The following is an 18,799-nucleotide window of genomic DNA, read 5'->3' as shown; positions in this document are numbered from 1 at the left end:
GACCCGTTCCAGGTGAAGACATCTGTGTTCAATAGCACCCCCCAGGAGCTGCATGTGGACCCCTTCCACTCTGAAGACCCCTTCAAAACAGACCCCTTCAAAGGTGAGTCTCTCTCTCTCTCCCCTTCCCACCCTCTCTCTCTCCCTCTCTCTCCCTCCCCTGTGGGTGCAGTTCTCGACCTCTCTCAGCGTTCTGTCCTCTCCTCTCTTTCATCCCCCCGTGTTCTGTTGTCTCTCGACCTCTCTGTCAGCACCAGTAGGTACGGTGCTGGGACCTGCAGGGTGTGTTGTTGCAGGGCACTCCTGCTTGTTTGTCCGTAATTAGTTCTGGATTCCTCCGGGCTCCCGCGCTCGCCCCCCATCGCCGTTGCACCATGTCTCATGAGCAGACCCGCTCTCTTATTGTTTTCTCTCACTTTCTCCCCCGCTTTCTCTTCTCCTTCTTCCCCCTCCTGCTCTCCTCCCTCCCTCTCTCCCTTCTGCCCCCCCCCCCGACCCACTCCCGACCCCTTCTCGCCCCATCTCTCCCGCAGGTGACCCCTTCCAGAACGACCCCTTCGCGAAGCCGCCCCCGTCCGTCCCCGCAGGTACTTGAAACGCCCCGCACCGGTTAGCGCGGCCCCTCCGCCGACCCCCCCCCCCCCACACTGCACCCCGATCACGAACTCGCGGGAGATTTCAGGAAGTCGCGCGAGGGCTTCGGACCTCACTTTACGACCGGCAGCCTTTGTTCTCGCGCGACGCGGACACGGCTGCCAGTTGAGCGTCCTGGGTTAGTGTGGCTTGGACCAAACAATACCGATCTCTCACTTCCTATGAAACCCAGAGTGGGATTTCACTGCAGGTTCCATTCCCACTTCCCCATGACTAATACTGAGCAGCTACCAAGCTTAAGTATTAACCTTAATGGTTAGACAGTTAGGGGTTAGGATTAGGGTAGTAGTTAGACTAGGGTTAGGTTGGGGATAGGGTTATTCTCTAGTCTGGGGCCCAGCGATGTGATGTGGGGGTCAGCGTGAAGGTTATTGTCAGGAACTCTGCGAGGCAGTGTTTTGATAGCCCTGTGTGACCCTCACTTGAAGGTCACCACAACTTTGTAATCATGAGGTAAGTTCCTCACACAAATATTAGCAGAACGTTCCGTGTTATGATAGAGCTGGCCGCCAAATGGCTGCTGACTTTCGCTGTTAGTCTTGTGTAATCGAGAATGGCGAGGTTGTGAGCGATGGGAGTTACACATCTCTGAGATGGAGAGAAATGCAGTGACACAACATAGACCGAGAAATGACCATTTCGGAGAGTTTGGAGAGCGAGACGGACAAAGTCCGAGCCAGGGGGAGAGAGGGCGAGTTCTCCCTCACCGAGTGAGGGTCTCTCGCCCACCGCAGATCCCTTCGGCGGAGACCCCTTCAAAGAAGACGGACCCTTTCAAGGCCTCGTCCGAAGACTTCTTCAAGAAGACCACCAAGCCAGACCCCTTCTCGTCTGCAGACCCCTTCAGCAAATGTGCCACCCTTCCCGCCAAGGTACACACACACCCCCGCCCACACCCCAAGTTACATACAGGATACAAAACAGTCTATGTTGACACTACTTGTTTCCCTGTGGTGATATACACGAGGGAGACTGGTGGGTTAGTGTGCGATGTGAATGGAACATGGTTGATTCTAGGTGTCTGGGTGTCTTGACTGGGTTGTTTATTTCTTTACAGACGAGCCACTTCACGAGCAACGACCCTTTCTCCGCAACTAGCCCCAAACCCAAAGGCCCAGGTACACAGGAGGCCCTCTCACTCTGGTTCTCTCTCTCTCTCTATCTCTCTCTCTCTCTCTCTCTCTCTCTCTCTCTCTCTCTCTCTCTCTCTGTCTCTCTCTCTCTCTGTTCCTCTCCTGCCCCTCAAGCTCTCTCTCTCTCTCTCTCTCTCTCTCTCTCTCTCTCTCTCTCTCTCTCTCTCTCTCTCTCTCTCTGTTCCTCTCCTGCCCCTAAAGCTCTCTCTCTCTCTATCTCCCTCTCTCTCTTTCTGTTCCTCTCCTGCCCCTCAAGCTCTCTCTCCCTATCTCTCTCTTTCTCTCACTCTCTCTCTCTTGGTTGGAAATTCAGAGTGGGTTCACAGCCTCTCTTTATAGCCACCATGCTAGAAAATGTGAGAGAGCATTTGCGTGCGTGTGTGTGTGTGTGTGCGCACGTGCGTGTGGACATGCAGTTGGCGCGCTGTCTACCATCGACGTTCTAGAACTTTCTCTACCGGAGCCCGAACCGGACAGTGGTATGTTCTACTATCTACCTCTGCGGGGGAAAACCAGCCGGCCAGTGAGGCTTTGCCTGACTCTGCTGTGTTTTCTCCAGGAAATGACTGTTGACGACTGAAAGCCTGCAGTGCATGGCGCGGTGTAATGCCATAGCCCCCGGCAGAAACCCTAGCCCACCCTGGCCGCGGGCCTGCATGGTCGCGTAGTCATGTTCGTTTACCTATTAAAGTTGTGTGTTTACAGAGAAGGTGTTGTGTCCGCTAACTCGATATCCCCCCTTCCCCCCCCCCCCCCCGTTTTTTTTCTATCTATGTCTGTATCTCTTCTTCTGCCTGCCTGTCTGTCTATCTGTTTCCCTGCCTTTTGTCTGTCTGCCTGCCTACCATTCTGTTTGTCGGTCTGTCTGTTTCCCTGCCTTTTTGTCTGTCTGCCTGTCTACCTATCTGTTTGTCTGCCTGTCTGTCTGTCGTTCAGATGTGTTTGGTACTCTGGACCCGTTTGGCAGCAGCTCGTTCAGCAGCGGCAGCAACAGCACCGGGGGCTTTGCAGACTTCAGCCAGATGTCCAAGACCAGGGACCCGTTTGAGGGTCGAGCGGGCTGGTTACCAGACTACCAGAAGGTGCCTTCCCATCACCACTACCACAGCCACGTGTCCACCCACCCGGCTAGCCACGGAGCCGCTGAGAGCTACTATATTGTCCTGACTCTGTCTCTGCTGTCTCTCTCAATTATTCTCTTTTCTCTTTCCTCTTTCCTGTTCCCCTCCTTCCCATCTCCTTACTTGTGTCCGTCTTTCCCTCCTCTCCTCCCTCCTCTCCTCTCCTCCCTCTCCTCCCTCCTCCCTCCTCTCCTCCCTCTCTCCTCCCTTCTCTCCTTCCTCCTCTCCTCCCTCCTCTCCTCCCTTCTCTCCTCCCTCCTCTCCTCCCTCTCCTCCCTCCTCCCTCCTCCCTCCTCCCTCCTCTCCTCCCTCCTCTCCTCCCTTCTCTCCTCCCTCCTCTCCTCCCTCTCCTCCCTCCTCCCTCCTCTCCTCCCTTCTCTCCTCCCTCCTCTCCTCCCTCTTCTCTCCTCCCTCCTCTCCTCTCCTCCTCTCCTCCCTCTCCTCCTCCCTCCTCTCCTCCCTCTCCTCCCTCCTCCTCTCCTCCCTCCTCTCCTCCCTTCTCTCCTCCCTTCTCTCCTCCTCCCTCCTCTCCTCCCTTCTCTCCTCCCTTCTCTCCTCCCTCTCTCCTCCCTCTTCTCCTCCCTCCTCTCCTCCCTCCTCTCCTCCCTCTCCTCCTCCCTCCTCTCCTCCCTCCTCTCCTCCCTCTCCTCCTCCCTCTCCTCCTCCCTCCTCTCCTCCCTCCTCTCCTCCCTCTCCTCCTCCCTCCTCTCCTCCCTTCTCTCCTCCCTGTCCTCTCCTCCCTCTCTCCCTGTAGTCGGGGTTTGCTGAAGACCCCTTCAGCAGGAAGCAGGAGACCCCGGCCCTGCCCCCCAAGAAGAGCGTCCCGCCCCGCCCCAAACCCCCCAGCGGTGAGCCACGGGGAGGGAGGGAGGCAGAGTTGTGTAAGCAAGGATCTAGAAAGGGCACAGAGAGTTAAAGAAAGGGAGAAAAAGAGGTGATTGGTGAGGTGGGGGTGGGGGGGGGGGGGAGAGAGAGAGAGAGAGAAAGACAGTGCGTGGTTTCGACCGGCACCTCTTCCATTTCCCAGGGTAGACTGTGCTCCTCTGGAAACGCTGTCTCAAGCAGAGGCACAGGACGTACTATCACACACACACACATCACAGATGCACTGTCACACTAGGGCCTCCTTCACGATAAGCCTCTCACGTTCTACTTCTGCTTTCCCCACCTGTCGGTGTTCGCCACCTCGCTCTCATTTCCCTCGCGCGGCTCACCCCCCCCCCCCCCCCCCCGCTGCCCCGTTATCTCCAGACCACCATCTGCAGGGGAACCCTCCAAATAGAGCCAAGACAAACACGTGTAGAAGAACCTCCGAACATAGAGAGAAGCCTGTGTAGGAGAACCTCCGCACATAGGGGGGAACCGTGCGTGGGAGAACCACGCGGCTGAGAACCTCCACATGAAGAAGGGACCGCATGGGGGGGGGGGGGGGAACCCCCGTGTAGGAGAACCTCGAAACATAGACGGAACCACCCGGAGGATAGCCTTCAGATGCAGGGTAGAACCGTGTGTCGTGTCGGCCAATAAAGTACAAATAAAGTTTTGTGTTCTGCTCTTGTTGTGTTGTAGTGAGGGGCAGATCAGGACTAAGTGAGTATGAAGCTAGATCCCTGACCTGTCGTGTCTAGTCGTAGCTGTGCGTGTGTGCGTGTGTATGTATATAGTGTTGGTGTGTGTGTGCATATCGAGTGTTGATTGTGTGAGAATAGTATAATGTCGGCTTTGAGAGTGCGTCTATATTTATTTTCCACTGAAAGTGTGTGTGTACGCGTATAGTGTTGACCCTGTTTGTATTTAGTGTTGACTATTAGCGTGAGCGTATTGAAAGAAGGTGTCCCTGTGTATGATTTACGTCTGCATTCACACGAGCACTTGCAGTGTGGTCCAAGATGGTTGGATTCATGCCAGGCGAGTTTCGAGCAAGCCAGTGAGAAAGTGAGCGAGATAGAGAGAGAGAGAGAGAGAGAGCACCAATCGAAGTGTGAGAACGAGAAAGGGAGCGCAACAGGCCGATTTGTTGCAACACCGACGTTTAAAAACAGCACATCAGAAACTGCGTTTTTTTCCTTCTTCTTCTTCTCGTGCGCGCGTGTGCGCGCGTTTCTTTTTTTTTTTTTTTACGTGACAGAAGTGAAAGCCCCTTCTCTTTCTCCTCTCGAGCAGGGAGCACGAACACGTCAACAGGAAAGGCACTCTGCGGGCACGGATCAGAGCCGTGCTCTTGCGCAGTGTGCGCCGAGGAGGCGCACTCTTCCCCTCCGCGACAGCACAGGCAGCTCCTCCACACACACACTGGGGCCCTGGGGGGCCCGCTGCCCAGTGTGGTCACCCTGTAGCTGCAGGGACAAGAGGCCTGGCCTGGCCCGCCGTGGGGGGAGCGGCTGTCTTGAATTTCTGTCGAGATGCTCTATCGACGCTCTGTTGATACTGTAGATGTTCTGCTAGGGGTTCTGTGGATACTGTAGATGTACTGCTAGGGGTTCTGTAGATACTGTAGATGTTCTGCTAGGGGTTCTGTTGATACTGTAGATGTTCTGCTAGGGGTTCTGTGGATACTGTAGATGTTCTGCTAGGGGTTCTGTAGATACTGTAGATGTTCTGCTAGGGGTTCTGTTGATACTGTAGATGTTCTGCTAGGGGTTCTGTGGATACTGTAGATGTTCTGCTAGGGGTTCTGTGGATACTGTAGATGTTCTGCTAGACTGTGAGATACTCAAACAGATCTCTGTTCAGATCATCATTCTATAGAGACCCTACATGCCACCTTTTGAAGCAGTGGAGCTTCTGTAAAGAATGAATTTTGATACGAGAATACTTTTGACAAATATTTTTTTATATATGATTTCTCATGCAAATTCCAGTAGCTTACAGACTCACCTTATCAGACTCTGATGAAGGTCGTCCATATTTGTCCTGAGGACCTGAAGGTCAAACAGAAGCTGTGTAGACACACCCCATCTGAGAGCTAGGCTCTGGCAAGGTGATGAGTAAGAACAGATGATTTGAACTTGTTCTCAGCCCCACCCTTCCTTCTCTACTTCCTCTCTGTGTGTGTGTGTGTGTGTGTCTGTGTGTGTGTAAGCGGCTTCTCTGATCAACCTCGCCCACTGTTCTCTGCTCCACCGGCTCGTGAGATCCCTTCCAGATCGTATCAGCTGGGTAGAGCTCAGCTCTGCAGAATGACGGAGCCCCGAAGTGACCGCGTGTGTCTGCACGGTGTGTGTGCGCCACGCTCAGGGGGGGGGACACACCGACACCACGACGGCCGCGGTGCTGTTGTTGCGAAACATCGGGGCCTGTGGCTCAGTCTCCGAGCGTGTGCGCGTGTCATTTCACTGAAAGAGAGAAACTGATTGCTGGGCACTGCGGAGGTGTGAACTGCTGAACCCCGATAGCACGGGAGGTAAATATAACTGCAGCAATCCGTGTGGTTAACACCTCCACGTGGAACAACCAGCTACAATGTTCTCATGGCCAACTGCCTCTGCCAACTTCCTCTCTGCCCTGACCCACGTTTGAATCGAGATGCAGCGAAACTTCGAGAAAAAACGCAGGTCGGGTCACGGGGGTCTGTTGCCTTATTTGGACGGTGGATGAGATGGACGGGCAGGGTCGTCAGCTCGGATAGCTGGTCCAAGCCTGTAGGTTTGGGGCGGAGGGATGTGGAGACTGCGGAAGGCACTGGTGAACCAAATCCACTGCTGGTTAGGTGGTAGGAACCCCAAAACCAGCTCACCAAAGTACATCTGTATGACTCTTGAGTCATGCTCCACTACAGAGCTATTGTGGCTGGAACTGTTGTACAATGCACGCATTTCAAGTATTATTCATTTCATTATCAATATTTCTTTTTGTTCCGTACAGATTGTTGTTGTACGTATGATGGTTCTTTTGTAAAAAAAAAAAAAAAGAAAGAATACAGGGAAGAAATTTTTTTTTTGCGGTTTTGGTGCACTATGGGTAAAGCTGAAACTTGTGTGGTTTCAGAAGAATTCTTCATGATGCCACACTCGCAGTTTCTTTATCTCATGTCGAGTAGAGGCGTAGGTGTGCAGTCGCACTGTGCAAGAGAGAGAGCATGTGCGCGTCCAAATATGTTTGTGTGTGCCCCTGCGCTTTGTGTTTGAACGTGCGTATTTCTGTGTGTGTGTCGTGCTCGAGCGTGTATGCGTGTGTAGAGGAGAGAAACGAGAAGAGGCCCTAACCTGCACATCGAGTGCCCAGATATTAGTGGTCGGATCACCGTGGTTCTGCTTATCGCTCATCGGTGTGTTGAGAGCAAAAATACATTTACCACATCCCTGTTTATATCTCCACGTAAGCTCCTTTCCGAGCAATGCACACAGGAAAACACATCCCCTCATTTACCACCTCCAGGCCCGGCTCGACCAATCATCCTTAGGGTGCACTCGATCTAGTTTCGTAACCACACGCAGAAAGAAACTAGACAGCTCGGCTAGTATAAATCAAACTCACCTCAGATCACCCTTTCCCTAGGTGTGTGCTGAGCGTTTGAGCCAGGTCTGTGTGTGTGTGTGTGTGTGTGTGTGGTAACCCACAGCTGCTGTCTGGCCGTCCTCAGGTAGAAGCACCCCAGTGAGCATGCCCGGAGCGGGCGACGCGGCCAAGCCTTGCGACCCCTTCCAGCCGTTCGGCAGCGACGGAGCCGACCCCTTTCAAAGTAAAAAGGGCGTGGGAGACCCCTTCAGCGGCAAAGACCCCTTTGCACCCGCCTCAAGTAAGGAACCTCGGCACTCTGCCAGCCGCTCTGGAGACTGTGGACGTTCTGCCAGATGCTCTATAGACACTAGATGCAGGATGTTGGGTTAGGGTTGCGTAATTGTCATTGAGTTCTATTTAGGCCCCCTAGTCATGGGGGTCCTTCATGTTTCTGTCTTATCATATGCCTGAGCAAACATATATATATATATATATATATATATATATATAATACAAAGTGTAATGCATCTGTTTTTTTTTCTGTTCCTTTGATCGCAGGACCGGAGAAAGGCAAGGTAGGAACGTTTGATGGTTTTGTTTGTTTGTTTGTGGATTGATTTTCTTCATGGTTGGTCCATGTGACCACGTGTGACTATTTCACTAATAATTTCACGACACTTAACCGTTTGATAACGTTTCTGAGTCTCACCATTTCCAAACCCCCCCCCCCCCCCCCAGTTTGGGAACGAGGCCCAGCAGCTGGAGTGGGCGAAGCGGGAGAGCGAGCGTGCGGAGAGGGAGCGCCTGAAGAGGCTTCGTCTGCAGGAGCAGGAGGACCTGGAGCTCGCCATCGCCCTCAGCAAGGCCGAGATGTCCAGCGCGTGACCTGACACCCACGCACATGCACACACACACACACACTGACTCGCACTCACGCTGTCCTAGACACCTACATTCATAGACGCGTCGAAACTAACGCACAGCCACGGCATAGCATACACACAGTATAACATAGCACAGTTGTATCTTACACACACCCACCACACACTGTGAAGAATCGGAAGGACCTCAAGTGTTCTCTCAGAGCTGATGTGAACACAAACGCCCTCACCGCCCTCCAACATACACACACACATTAGTACATACATTCCATGCATTGAGAGACTCAAAACAAACAAAGCAACAGAGGTCGTGGTGGACCCTCCACGACCTCTGAACTTCCTGACATCATAATTCTGTGGCCAGAGGCCTGGAGGCTGGAAGCCGATGACCACTATGAACCTGTCCTACTGATTACCCTGGAAACGTGAACTGGATACCTGAGGGGGGGAGGTGGGGGAACAGAAGGGAGATGTTATATTGGTGAATGAACTGATGCACTGCATATATGCACTATATAGAGGCTGACTGGAGGCCAAGTTGAATCTGTCTTTCTGTCTCGTACTGGACAGCACAGAGGGGCGGGGTTAAGAAGGGAATCCTCCAGGCTCCTTATGCTGGACTAGGGACTGTACAAGAACCTTTTGATTTGATTTCAGTACGCGTGACGGCTGAGGCCACAGATGCAAAGTGGCTGGATGCTTCGAGTGTTTTCCCCTCGAGAGGCGCGAGAAGGGGAGGGACGTGGAGGTTATGGGTTCCTGCAAGTGTTGCTGTGTGCAGGGGAGCTGAACAAAAACAAATTGTACAGATATATTTTCTTTCCAGGTGACTGTGAGTTATGTGCTGGTGGGGTGCGCAAGGGAGCGTGTTGTAGTGACGGTGTGAGCGTAACCGGTACGTGATCTGGACCTGCTGTCACACACAGCCACTCTGTAGCAGGGGGGCTATGCTGTGCTGTCGAAAAGCTGACAAGAATTCAACCGCAAAGAAATAGTCGAGATGAGGGAAATCGTTTTTAGGAAAATGTACCTCGTTTTAATCTTTTAGACGGTCGACACTGACTTTTCACCCATTTCCGTTTCTCGTCCTTGTCCTTGTTCTTTTGTCGCTGGGGGCGTATTTTGTTTTTCAACGATTTCGATGGAGGGGGATTTTTGGTTATATCATTTGTGGCTGAGGTGAGCCACATTCAACTCGAATGCACAAGCTGTAGAGGTCCACTGAACAGCAGAGATGATGAAGGGAAAACCCCCCCTGCCGTTTCTATCTTTTTAACCATCCATGACCCGTAAAACCCGTAAGATCGCTGTGCTCTCGAAAACGCTAACTGGACTCGTGGGCTCTTGGAGGATTGTCCTCAGTCGCCCACCCTCTTGTTGCGTAGCTCTGGTGTCCTTGTGTCGTATTCTCCATGTGTCCAATGCAGCCCATAAGCTTCAGTGTTTTGCCATGTTTCGTCCCTTTACGTAGCCCCCCAGCCTGCCAGCTGGGGCCTGCTGGGGCCTCCTGAGCCATACGGGTTTGTGGGAAATGATGTTTTTAATGTTACAGCCCAGTTTTGTTTGTTGTTGGGGGGGGGGGGGTAATTCAACCAGGTGAATACAAACTCAATCACCCTGATGTTCCATATGTTTACATATCTCCTTTTCTCCTGCCGCAGTGGTCACGAGGACGTATTCATGTCCTGAGAGGAGATGTGCCCCTCTCTCTTTCTGTCTCTCCCTACTCTCTCTCTCCCTACTCTCTGTCTCCCTACTCTCTCTCTCTCTCTCTCTGTCTCTTTCTCTCCCTACTCTCTCTGTCTCTCTCCCTACTCTCTCTCCCTACTCTCTGTCTCCCTACTCTCTCTCTCTCTCTCTGTCTCTTTTTCTCCCTACTCTCTGCCTCTCTCCCTACTCTCTTTCTCTCCCTACTCTCTTTTTCTTTCTCTCCCTACTCTCTTTCTCTTTCTCTCACTACTCTCTTTTTCTCCCTACTCTTTGCCTCTCTCCCTACTCTCTTTCTCTCCCTACTCTCTCTTTCTCTCCCTACTCTCTCTTTCTCTCCCTACTCTCTTTCTCTTTCTCTCGCTACTCTCTCTTTTTCTCCCTACTCTGCCTCTTTCTCTCCCTACTCTCTCTTTCTCTCCTTATTCTCTTTCTCTCCCTACTCTCTCTTTCTCTTTCTCTCCCTATTCTCTCTTTCTCTCCTTATTCTCTTTCTCTCCCTACTCTCTCTCTCTTTCTCTCCCTATTCTCTCTCTCTCTCTCAACTTTCATTCTCACTCTCGTTCTCTCACTGTACGGCACTGAGGTCAGAGATTGACCGTTGCCCTCCAGGCCCAACCTGTGGTGTTTTAAGCACAGGTGGCCACTCAACCAGGGCTGCTTGCACTCCCTTTAGCAATGATGCAGTCGTTTTACAGCCTGACGGGGCGTCATTTTCTCCTTGGTAACGCCTGGTCCAAAGGTACTGGTTCCATCCACATGTTGTATTCCGTGTTTCCCTCAGAAACAGATGCCTGGACTGGCCTCCATCATCCACAGGCCACATTTCCAACGCATTTGTTTGTTTTTCGAAATGGGAAGCGTCTTTCTGAACGCAGGCCAGTCCCAGACCTCAGTGACCCCAGACATGCCCACCAGTCTCATCCACTGCCTGCATGGGGTTTGTCGAAAAGCCTCGTCATCTAATTAACCCCACCCCCCAATGCTGTACTCATCTTTTATACCTCCATTGTGCAATAGTGTTTTTATTTGTCTGTATTATTTCCTCATCGTTTGTGCTGAGATACCTGTGAATCCCGTCGGACCGTGTGACTACTTGTGTACTCTGTATGGACGTATGTTTGTTTTTAACCTGAGAGACCACTAACTGCCCCGACCTGGTGGAATTTTGAATCATGCGCGTTTAATACAGACTCTGTCCTGAGGGACGAGAGCTGGAACACGAGCAGCCACGCAGACCTGGGAGGTGCCGGTGGTGTTTCTCACTGGCTTCTGACAGGTCGTTAAGGGAGGCGCGAAGCTCAGTGCGTCCCTGTAAATCTTTCAGTCCACCTTCCACTGCCCACCCTCTGTAGGTGAATACATGAAATAATCAGTGCTGTATTCTTGAAAACACAAAGTGTATACAAAACTGTATGATATGTCTGTTGTATTTGTCCCATAAGAAGTGAAAAGAAAAAAAACGTGTAACTTAAAAACAAAAAAATGGGGGCGGGGGGGGAGGAGGAGGAGGATATGACTACACTAATAGTGAAAAGAGAAAAAAGCTTGAGTTTATTTTAATTGTTAATCCTCTGTACATGGTCATTGTTTACTAGAATAAACATTTCAGTTTAACGAGGGGCTGCCGTATAGTCTGGTTTGATTTGGGCTCCGGTCTTTTCATTTGTTTCGGTTACAAGCACAGTCAACATGTCTAGGATATTGGCTCGGAGGGTTCAGGGCCACGCTGTTGATGTTGGATGGGGATTTGGGCAGATGATGAACAGACAGAGAAGGAAGGGGAGAAGAAAGTGGGACAGACAAGCAGAGAGACATGAAACAGGCTGCTCGTGAGGCGTCCCTCGTTGTCGGAAAACATGCAAATCCTTTTTGACAAATTTGCCCCTGAAAAACGTTCGGACCCACGTAGTCTCATCCGACCAATATTTTCCAGCAACATCAGAGTGACAAAAAAAAACATCTAACACTGGTGAGAGCAAAGCACTGGATATCAAAAAGGTTTTCGACGGGGTGATCGTTGATATATCGCTTAATCACCGGGCCTTTACAGACAGCCTCTTCAGCACAAATGTGCTGTGAATTACAGTCAGCTCTATTTCAAGGATACAGCTGCGAGTGCGAAAATAATTCTGGGTCAACAGAGCTCTTATTGCTGGACATATTACTTGAAACCCAAGAGATCGCTGTGTTAGGGAATGTTAACTGTCTCCGTATGAAATAACAGGAAATTCCTAGGTACGTTTTTATTTACCTTATGTTAATGGGAGCGAGGAAATTAAATGGCCATTGCTTTTAGGGAGGGGAGGGGGGGGGGGTATTAGTGAGGGGGAAGGGGGGGCTGTGTTGTCTGGTTTTGCTCATATTGAACTGCTGTCTTTATCTTGTACATTTATCAAATATATAATTCCAGACCAGATGCTTGCCTTGTCTGGTAGAATGTAACAACCCATTAGTGAGCCTTGCCTGAGAGAATGCTCTCAGTTCTGTCACAAGCTGCTTGTTTTTCCTCCCAATGTTTTGTCCAGTTTATGAGAGCCAACGCCCCTTTTGTTGAAAAAAAGAGTTCCTGGAAATAATGATCTTTTGGATAATGTCTTTTGGTGGGTGTCTGGGTGTCCAGGTGACTTTCTGGACTGTTGTTTAATGTGTCTCTCTCTCACACACACACACAGGACTAACACTAATATCCTGAGGGGAGCTAAGGGACCCCAGCCATCAGAGCTGTTTCCAAGGGGATCTCCAGTGTATTCCAGCCGACATGGGGACCCCCACTCCCCTGTCAACTGGCTGAGGGGCATGGTGTTTTTCAGCTCAAACTCCCAAGAACTAGAAATGGCTTGGAAAACAGTGGAGGACTCCCCCCCCCCCCCCCCCTTTCCCTTCTGTAACCGATCTGCCGTGCTTAAGTTAATACATACAGCCAGTCTGGGTTCCATAAGTGTCCTGCTAGCAGCAGACCCAGTTAGCCTGCTGCACTGTGTTTGATCAGCTGGTTGAAGGGAGGGGGAGGTGGGGGGCAGATATGAAGGGAGAAAGGAAAACGACAGTGGGGGGGGGGGGGGGGGACAAGGTTGGAGAGGGGAACGGTGCCATGGGAGATGGGAGGTGGAGGGAGGAGAGGATGGGCGACCGAGGTTGGGATAGGTGAGAGAGGGGAGGGGGTGAGGACGGAGCAGGAGGAGAGGACATGGAAGAGGGGGAGAGAAGGGAAGACTCGAGTGGAGACGAATAGAACTCCTTCTCCATGATTTCCTGCAGAGGAGAGAGAGAAGGAAATAAATGGAGAGAGAGAGGCAGAGAGAGAGAGAGACTGTCAGGAAAGGAATGCAGACCAAAATTCTCCAGATGGATCTACTCTGTAACCCTGTCACTTGGAGTAAAACACCCGTTTAGTTTGTTAAGGGTTATCCTAAAGATCTCTCTCTCACACACACATACACACACACAGATACACACACATGCACACACACGCACTGTCGCAATATTACAGCTCTAGGAGTTTTTGTTTAAACATTTATTCTGCCTCTAATGTGTTGTTTTAAACTGAAACATCAACATGTTTCTATGAGCATGTATAAACACACCGTATATTGAGTGCTTTCGTAGTGCTTCATGTATTAGACTGAAAACGTACTTTGAAAAAAAAAACTGAAATAACCCACCATGCTCTCTGAACCCCGTCCCATACAGTAGGTTCCGTACAGTCGGTCTAAAAAGTTTCAGTCACTGATATCGAATGCGTCTGAAATCAATGCATTCGTTTCTGGATGTATTGAAAGGGTAAGTTGCCGGGTGTAATGTCAGTTCGAATGTTCCCCTTTGGACTGACAGACATGCTCGCTATCCCAGTGAAGTATCTATGGCAACTCCAGCAGGTGGCACACTAAACCCGTCACATTCCCTGAATCCCTGTTTTCCCATCGGGGATTTTGTCACTTGCGGGCCCGGCGATATGAGAATTCCTCCTTTGATTAATGCGAGATGCTTGCAGATGTGTCTTGTTCTGGACCTATTGCAGGTGTTCACGAGGACTGTCAGTCTGATTAGAAGCGTCTACAACATAAAAGGATAATTTCCGGTGTTGGGGGTAACGCGTTACAAAGTAACTTAAAAGGATCATTTCCAGAGGACGCCAATGGTATGGGACACTGATCCTCCTGACGTCATACAATCCAACCTGAACATCAGTCACTACAACCATCAGTGTTATTGTTACAAACTGGTCTGTCATCTCCTCATTCAGATGCGTAAACTGTTTTTTGTCTTCGTGGATCTACAGGTGCGCCGTGGCAGCCGGCCAGCTCTACGCTGTGTGAATGGAGATAACAAGATATGAAGATACGACAGAGGTACACATAAGATAGCTGTGGACTGTTGCTGTGGCAAACACAGTAGGCCTAAACACAAACCAGGCATGCCATTCAATGATGTGATGTCACGCAGTTTCGCTCTTTCATCAGATCTGTAATCATATCCAGTTATAGCGCAGTGATGTAAACATTATGTACGTAATTCGTCTGGTTATCCTGCAATCTGAGCTCTTTATTTTGAGTTAAAGTAATGTAAAGTTAAAGAACAAAAGGGTGGAGGAGGGCGAACTATTTGGGTTGTATACGATTATTTGCATGCGTTTGGAGGGGAGAATGCGTAAACCACAGCCGTGATATCTGACCTCTGCGCTCACGGTTCAAGCTTCCCACGCTCACGAGCAATGGCCTGCCATGCAGTCAGTTTAGAAAAAAGTGAAATGAAAATGTTTAATTTCTCACTTGAGTAAATTGTCTATTCATAGAACGTACTTCCCCATTTCGTAAGGCTGGCATGGTAATGCCTTCTCTGAAGAAGCAGGCTGGTAGACTGGCAGTGAGACAGGCTGTAAAACAAGGCAGCCAGAAAGACAGACAGACATACAGTTAAGGCGAACATGTTAGATTCCTACTGTGCCGTTTTTCCTCTCTCTGGCCCCATCCTCTCTCACCTTCACTGTTGGCTTTTACATATCAAGCAGAGGAACATAATAAGGCCAATAACAGTTCAAACTTAGTCTGAAGTCACACTCGTTTGGTGCAGGAATGCTGCCTGTCATGTGACACCAACACCGGCTGCAAACTGCAGGCCTCTGATTAGATAATATGTCCCTGGTGCAAAAAAAACTATTGTATTGCATTCATGTGATCTAATTTCTCACTCTCCCTCATTTAGAAGTAAAGGTATATCTTTTTGGGTACCAACCTATGCGATTTATTTAACCCAAATAAACCTTCAATAAACTATTGTTTGGAACCCATCTCTTGGCTAAAGGAGAGTAAAATTTGGACTTACCTGATATCAGTATGGACCATGGCATCACACCCAGATGGCCTGTTTGAGGCTTATGCATCTCTGATTCTATAGAAAACACAAATCTACACCTATCACTGAAGAGGAACTTTGTTCCCAGTTTGAGTCCCTGCTCAGAAATGATGCTACGGTGTCTGGTTTCTTCATCATTCTCTCTACTACTCCCCCCCCCCCCCCTCTCGTTCACCCCCTCTCCTCCCCCCTCTCTCTCTCCCTGTATGTGGTGTGCCCCTGTGCCCAGACAAGGTCTATCTATATCCAGCCTCTGTAATTATGTAAATGTAATGTTTGTATTTATAGTGTTCAGCCGCAGGACTCTGGCAGGGGCTTGGTCACAGCTGGAAAACATTGTGTTCACAGTCACATTGTCGACTGCTCAGGCATATTCGCCGTCCGTGTGGACCAGCAGTCAGAGGGATTTCAACGTCCCACAGGTGGATTTTGAACTGGCAACCGCCTGGATGGCAACCCAAACCTCTGCCATTAGAACAAGGCCTGTTGGGATGCAGGCGTTCTCATCTCCCTATTGGTCTGTCTGGGGCTCTCAGTCAATTTCAAAGTTAAGTTCATGTTGGAAAGATAACGCAGTCAGGAGTTACGTTGTTCTGTTATTTTAATATGTACAATAAAATAAACTATTTACATTATATAAAAGATATATTTACATGGCAGTTATGCATTTACAGAGGCACAGAACAGCACAAGTCTTAACGCCAAAGAAAGCTAGCCCTTTGACAATCGTGTCACATTGAGATGGACAGTCTGACATGCAGTTCAATAGTTTAAGACCCTGACTTCGAATGTAACTTAACAGATATATGCACACACAGAACATTCAATTCAAGCTTCAGAAAGAAGACCGGAAGGCAGTTTTAGATCAAAAACATTGTCTGGAAGCTTATCTCATCTGCTGTCTACAGTCATAACATAAACATTTGATTGTTTTAGCCAGTAGAAAATATGGCACTCGTAAGATGCATATATGTTATAAAAGGCATCAAGGCACTATCAGTGACTACCAAAATACATAATGGGAAACAGTTTGCTGCTGTTAAGTTGATTGTCTGATTCCAGTTACGTCAGAGGTACGTGCATAGGGCCAGCCTGCTGTGCTGATGGTAACACCGTGGAATGCACCTTTAAAGCCCAAATATTACTCGATATAAACAGTAGTACCAGCTACACAGTTCAAAAATATGTTTGCATAGAGAATTCCGATATTTTGTCAAGTGTGACTACGTGGTCATGCTGTTTTCCTATTCCAAAGTAACTTTAAATAAACAGAAAGTAAAGAAAAATACACATTTTGGAGACAACTGTCTAGGTTCTCGGGTTGTCTCTGTTGCATAGTCCCTTAATCGTATGTGATTCCTCACATGTGTCGCTTCATGTGCAGAGCGAGGTGATCGGACCTCGAGAAGGCGCGTTCGCAAAGGTGGCACTGGAACGGTCTGTGGCCGGTGTGCTTGCGGAAGTGGCGAGTCAACTCATCGGAGCGGGCGAACTTCCAGCCGCAACCCTCCCAACTGCAACAGTATGGCTTCTCGCCTGGAATTACAAAAATAATAACAGCAAAACATTAGTAATGTTCTTAGACACATTTGCACGGTACAACAAAACGCTTATGGGCAGATGTACAAAGAACACTTGGAATGCGCCTTACCGGTGTGAGTTCTGTGGTGCGCTTTTAAGTGCGAGCTCTTCGTATAGGTTTTGCCACATCCAGCAAAGGTGCAGGTATGCGTTGCCGTCCGCTTCCTCGGCCAGGACCTGCGACCTCTCTTTGGCTTTGTGTCCATGATCTCCAGCGGAGAGGACGGTGGGGTGAGCAGAACCCTCTGGCTAGGGGGCTGCATGGCCATCCCGTCCTCGTACAAACCGAACTGGTGTGCGCTCTGGTACGGGAGCTGCATCTGCGGGGCCGGGGCAGAGTGGGGGTGTGGGTATCCCGCTGCTGAGCGGTAGCTCTGGGGGAAAGTCATGGAGTGGCAAAGCTGGGTCTGGCAGTCGGAGCTCATCAGGTCATCCGGGCTGAGTGGCGGGGTCATGTTCCCCGCTGCCTGCGGGGAGTTGGCCAGCCTGGGCTGCTCGTACGACATCATGCAGGATACGTTGCCCTCCTGCTTAATTTTAGGACAGCTCTGAGGGACCATGCCAATAACAGGTCCATAACCGTCCATGCTGGGCTCCACCTTGATGCCCTCTGCAAAGTCCTGAGGGGTAAACGGAGAGGAGCGGACAAGGAACCTGCTGTTGATGTTGCTGTTGTTTCCGGGCAGCTGGTGGCAGAAGTTGGTGTCCACCTCGGAGCGGAGGAGCTCCATCAGGCTGTTGTTGTAGGGTGGAGGAGGGCTGCTCATGTCGGGCAGAGAGGAGTAGGCTGACTGGGGCATCCCGTATATGCTGTACTCTCCCTGTAGTCCAGCCCCGGTCCCGGAGCCTGGTGCGCTGTCTGTGCTGGCAGTATTAGCGAGGATAAAATCCAGATCAAGGAATTTAGCCAGATCTTCGTCGTCTTTTCTGGTCAGACAGTTGGCCATGCCGCCGTCACCTACGGCACAGCTGGAGCCGACACTTCTATTCATGTCGTCCTTCCACCTCTGCAAAGAAAAGCATATGCCAGTTTAGTGAAATGATATTAGAGTCTACGAAGAAGCGGAACATAACCTGGATATGAGAACAACGATGTCCCGCGGAGATTACCACAATATAGGCTACCTGACTACAGATAGAGTACATATAGGCTACCTGGCTATCTAACACTTGTCATCTCTATGGAAGTGTTTCCAAAAAATGCTGCAAAACGATAAAAACCAAACAATGTCAAGCACAATACTTACATTCTCCCAACATTTTTCCCGTTGGTTTGCAAATGTGGAGATGGATGGTAAAATGGTCCCAGTTGAGGCCATTTCCATACGTTGTAATGGCAAAAAAAGTTATCGTCTTTCTTTGATAAAACTTTTTCTCTGTCTATCAGCAAAAGCGATGTAGAGTCCACTCGAGAAATCTTTAGCAGCCTATAATAGCCCTAAAGTAATGCTTCTTTCTTGAGAGGCAGTTTCAGTCATGTGCTAGTTTGATAGGTTGGAGTTTCTACCTTATAAATATTGTAGCTGAAAAGCTGGACCAATTGTAGGCTACACAGCGGAGGAAACGCGTTCTGGCTGGAAATACGCACTAGTCTATCCTAAATATAGCCGTATATAAAGCCGGTTCTCTTCGAGAGTCTGCAGTCAAATGCTTTCCCTCTTGCGCTCGTGTGCGGCTCTTAAACCATGGAAGCTTGGACCCGCCCCTCTTGCCCGAAGCCATAGAAACGAGTTTAACAAGTATAACGTTTAATGACGCGTACTGCCAAGACCGCCCCCTCTAGTAAAAAAAAGAAAGAAAGAAAAAAACCCTGTGAGCATTTAACACTTATCATGAGTTATGACATGAAAACGACATTGATTGACACACCCACTACGGTGTAGGTGAACATCCAAGGCGATGCACTTGCATGCCGCCCTCATTCCTC

At 49.9% G+C, this 18,799-nt stretch overlaps 2 protein-coding genes and 1 long non-coding RNA gene across 3 annotated transcripts in view; 2 read left to right on the top strand and 1 right to left on the bottom strand.

The window, feature by feature from the left end:
• The window catches only part of eps15l1a (epidermal growth factor receptor pathway substrate 15-like 1a), a 21,478-nt gene extending 11,478 nt beyond the window's left edge, over positions 1–10,000 (top strand). The window contains 10 exon segments of the mRNA XM_062450500.1: positions 1–112; positions 525–573; positions 1,366–1,434; positions 1,436–1,526; positions 1,712–1,772; positions 2,724–2,869; positions 3,663–3,756; positions 7,491–7,646; positions 7,907–7,923; positions 8,087–10,000. The exon segment at positions 1–112 is cut by the window's left edge and continues 40 nt beyond it. Of these exon segments, the coding sequence (XP_062306484.1) occupies positions 1–112; positions 525–573; positions 1,366–1,434; positions 1,436–1,526; positions 1,712–1,772; positions 2,724–2,869; positions 3,663–3,756; positions 7,491–7,646; positions 7,907–7,923; positions 8,087–8,233 (942 nt within the window). The 3' untranslated portion in view covers positions 8,234–10,000.
• Positions 10,001–14,191: 4,191 nt separating this feature from the next.
• LOC134011136 (uncharacterized) lies at positions 14,192–16,146 on the top strand. The gene is made up of 2 exons (XR_009928378.1): positions 14,192–14,288; positions 15,580–16,146. It is a non-coding gene; the product is annotated as an uncharacterized LOC134011136 (long non-coding RNA).
• Positions 15,875–18,535, bottom strand: klf2a (Kruppel like factor 2a). Its single transcript, XM_062450606.1, has 3 exons — positions 18,120–18,535; positions 16,943–17,879; positions 15,875–16,827 (listed from the first exon to the last, which is right to left on the bottom strand). Exons 1-3 carry the CDS (start codon positions 18,195–18,197, stop codon positions 16,652–16,654), a joined length of 1,191 nt encoding a protein of 396 aa, XP_062306590.1. The 5' UTR covers positions 18,198–18,535; the 3' UTR covers positions 15,875–16,651.
• Positions 18,536–18,799: the final 264 nt, after the last annotated feature.

This window comes from Osmerus eperlanus, chromosome 24 (assembly GCF_963692335.1).
Source record: "Osmerus eperlanus chromosome 24, fOsmEpe2.1, whole genome shotgun sequence".
Lineage (NCBI taxonomy): Eukaryota > Metazoa > Chordata > Actinopteri > Osmeriformes > Osmeridae > Osmerus > Osmerus eperlanus.
Note: the sequence above shows the minus strand (reverse complement) of the source record. Positions and strands in the feature narration are given on the sequence as shown.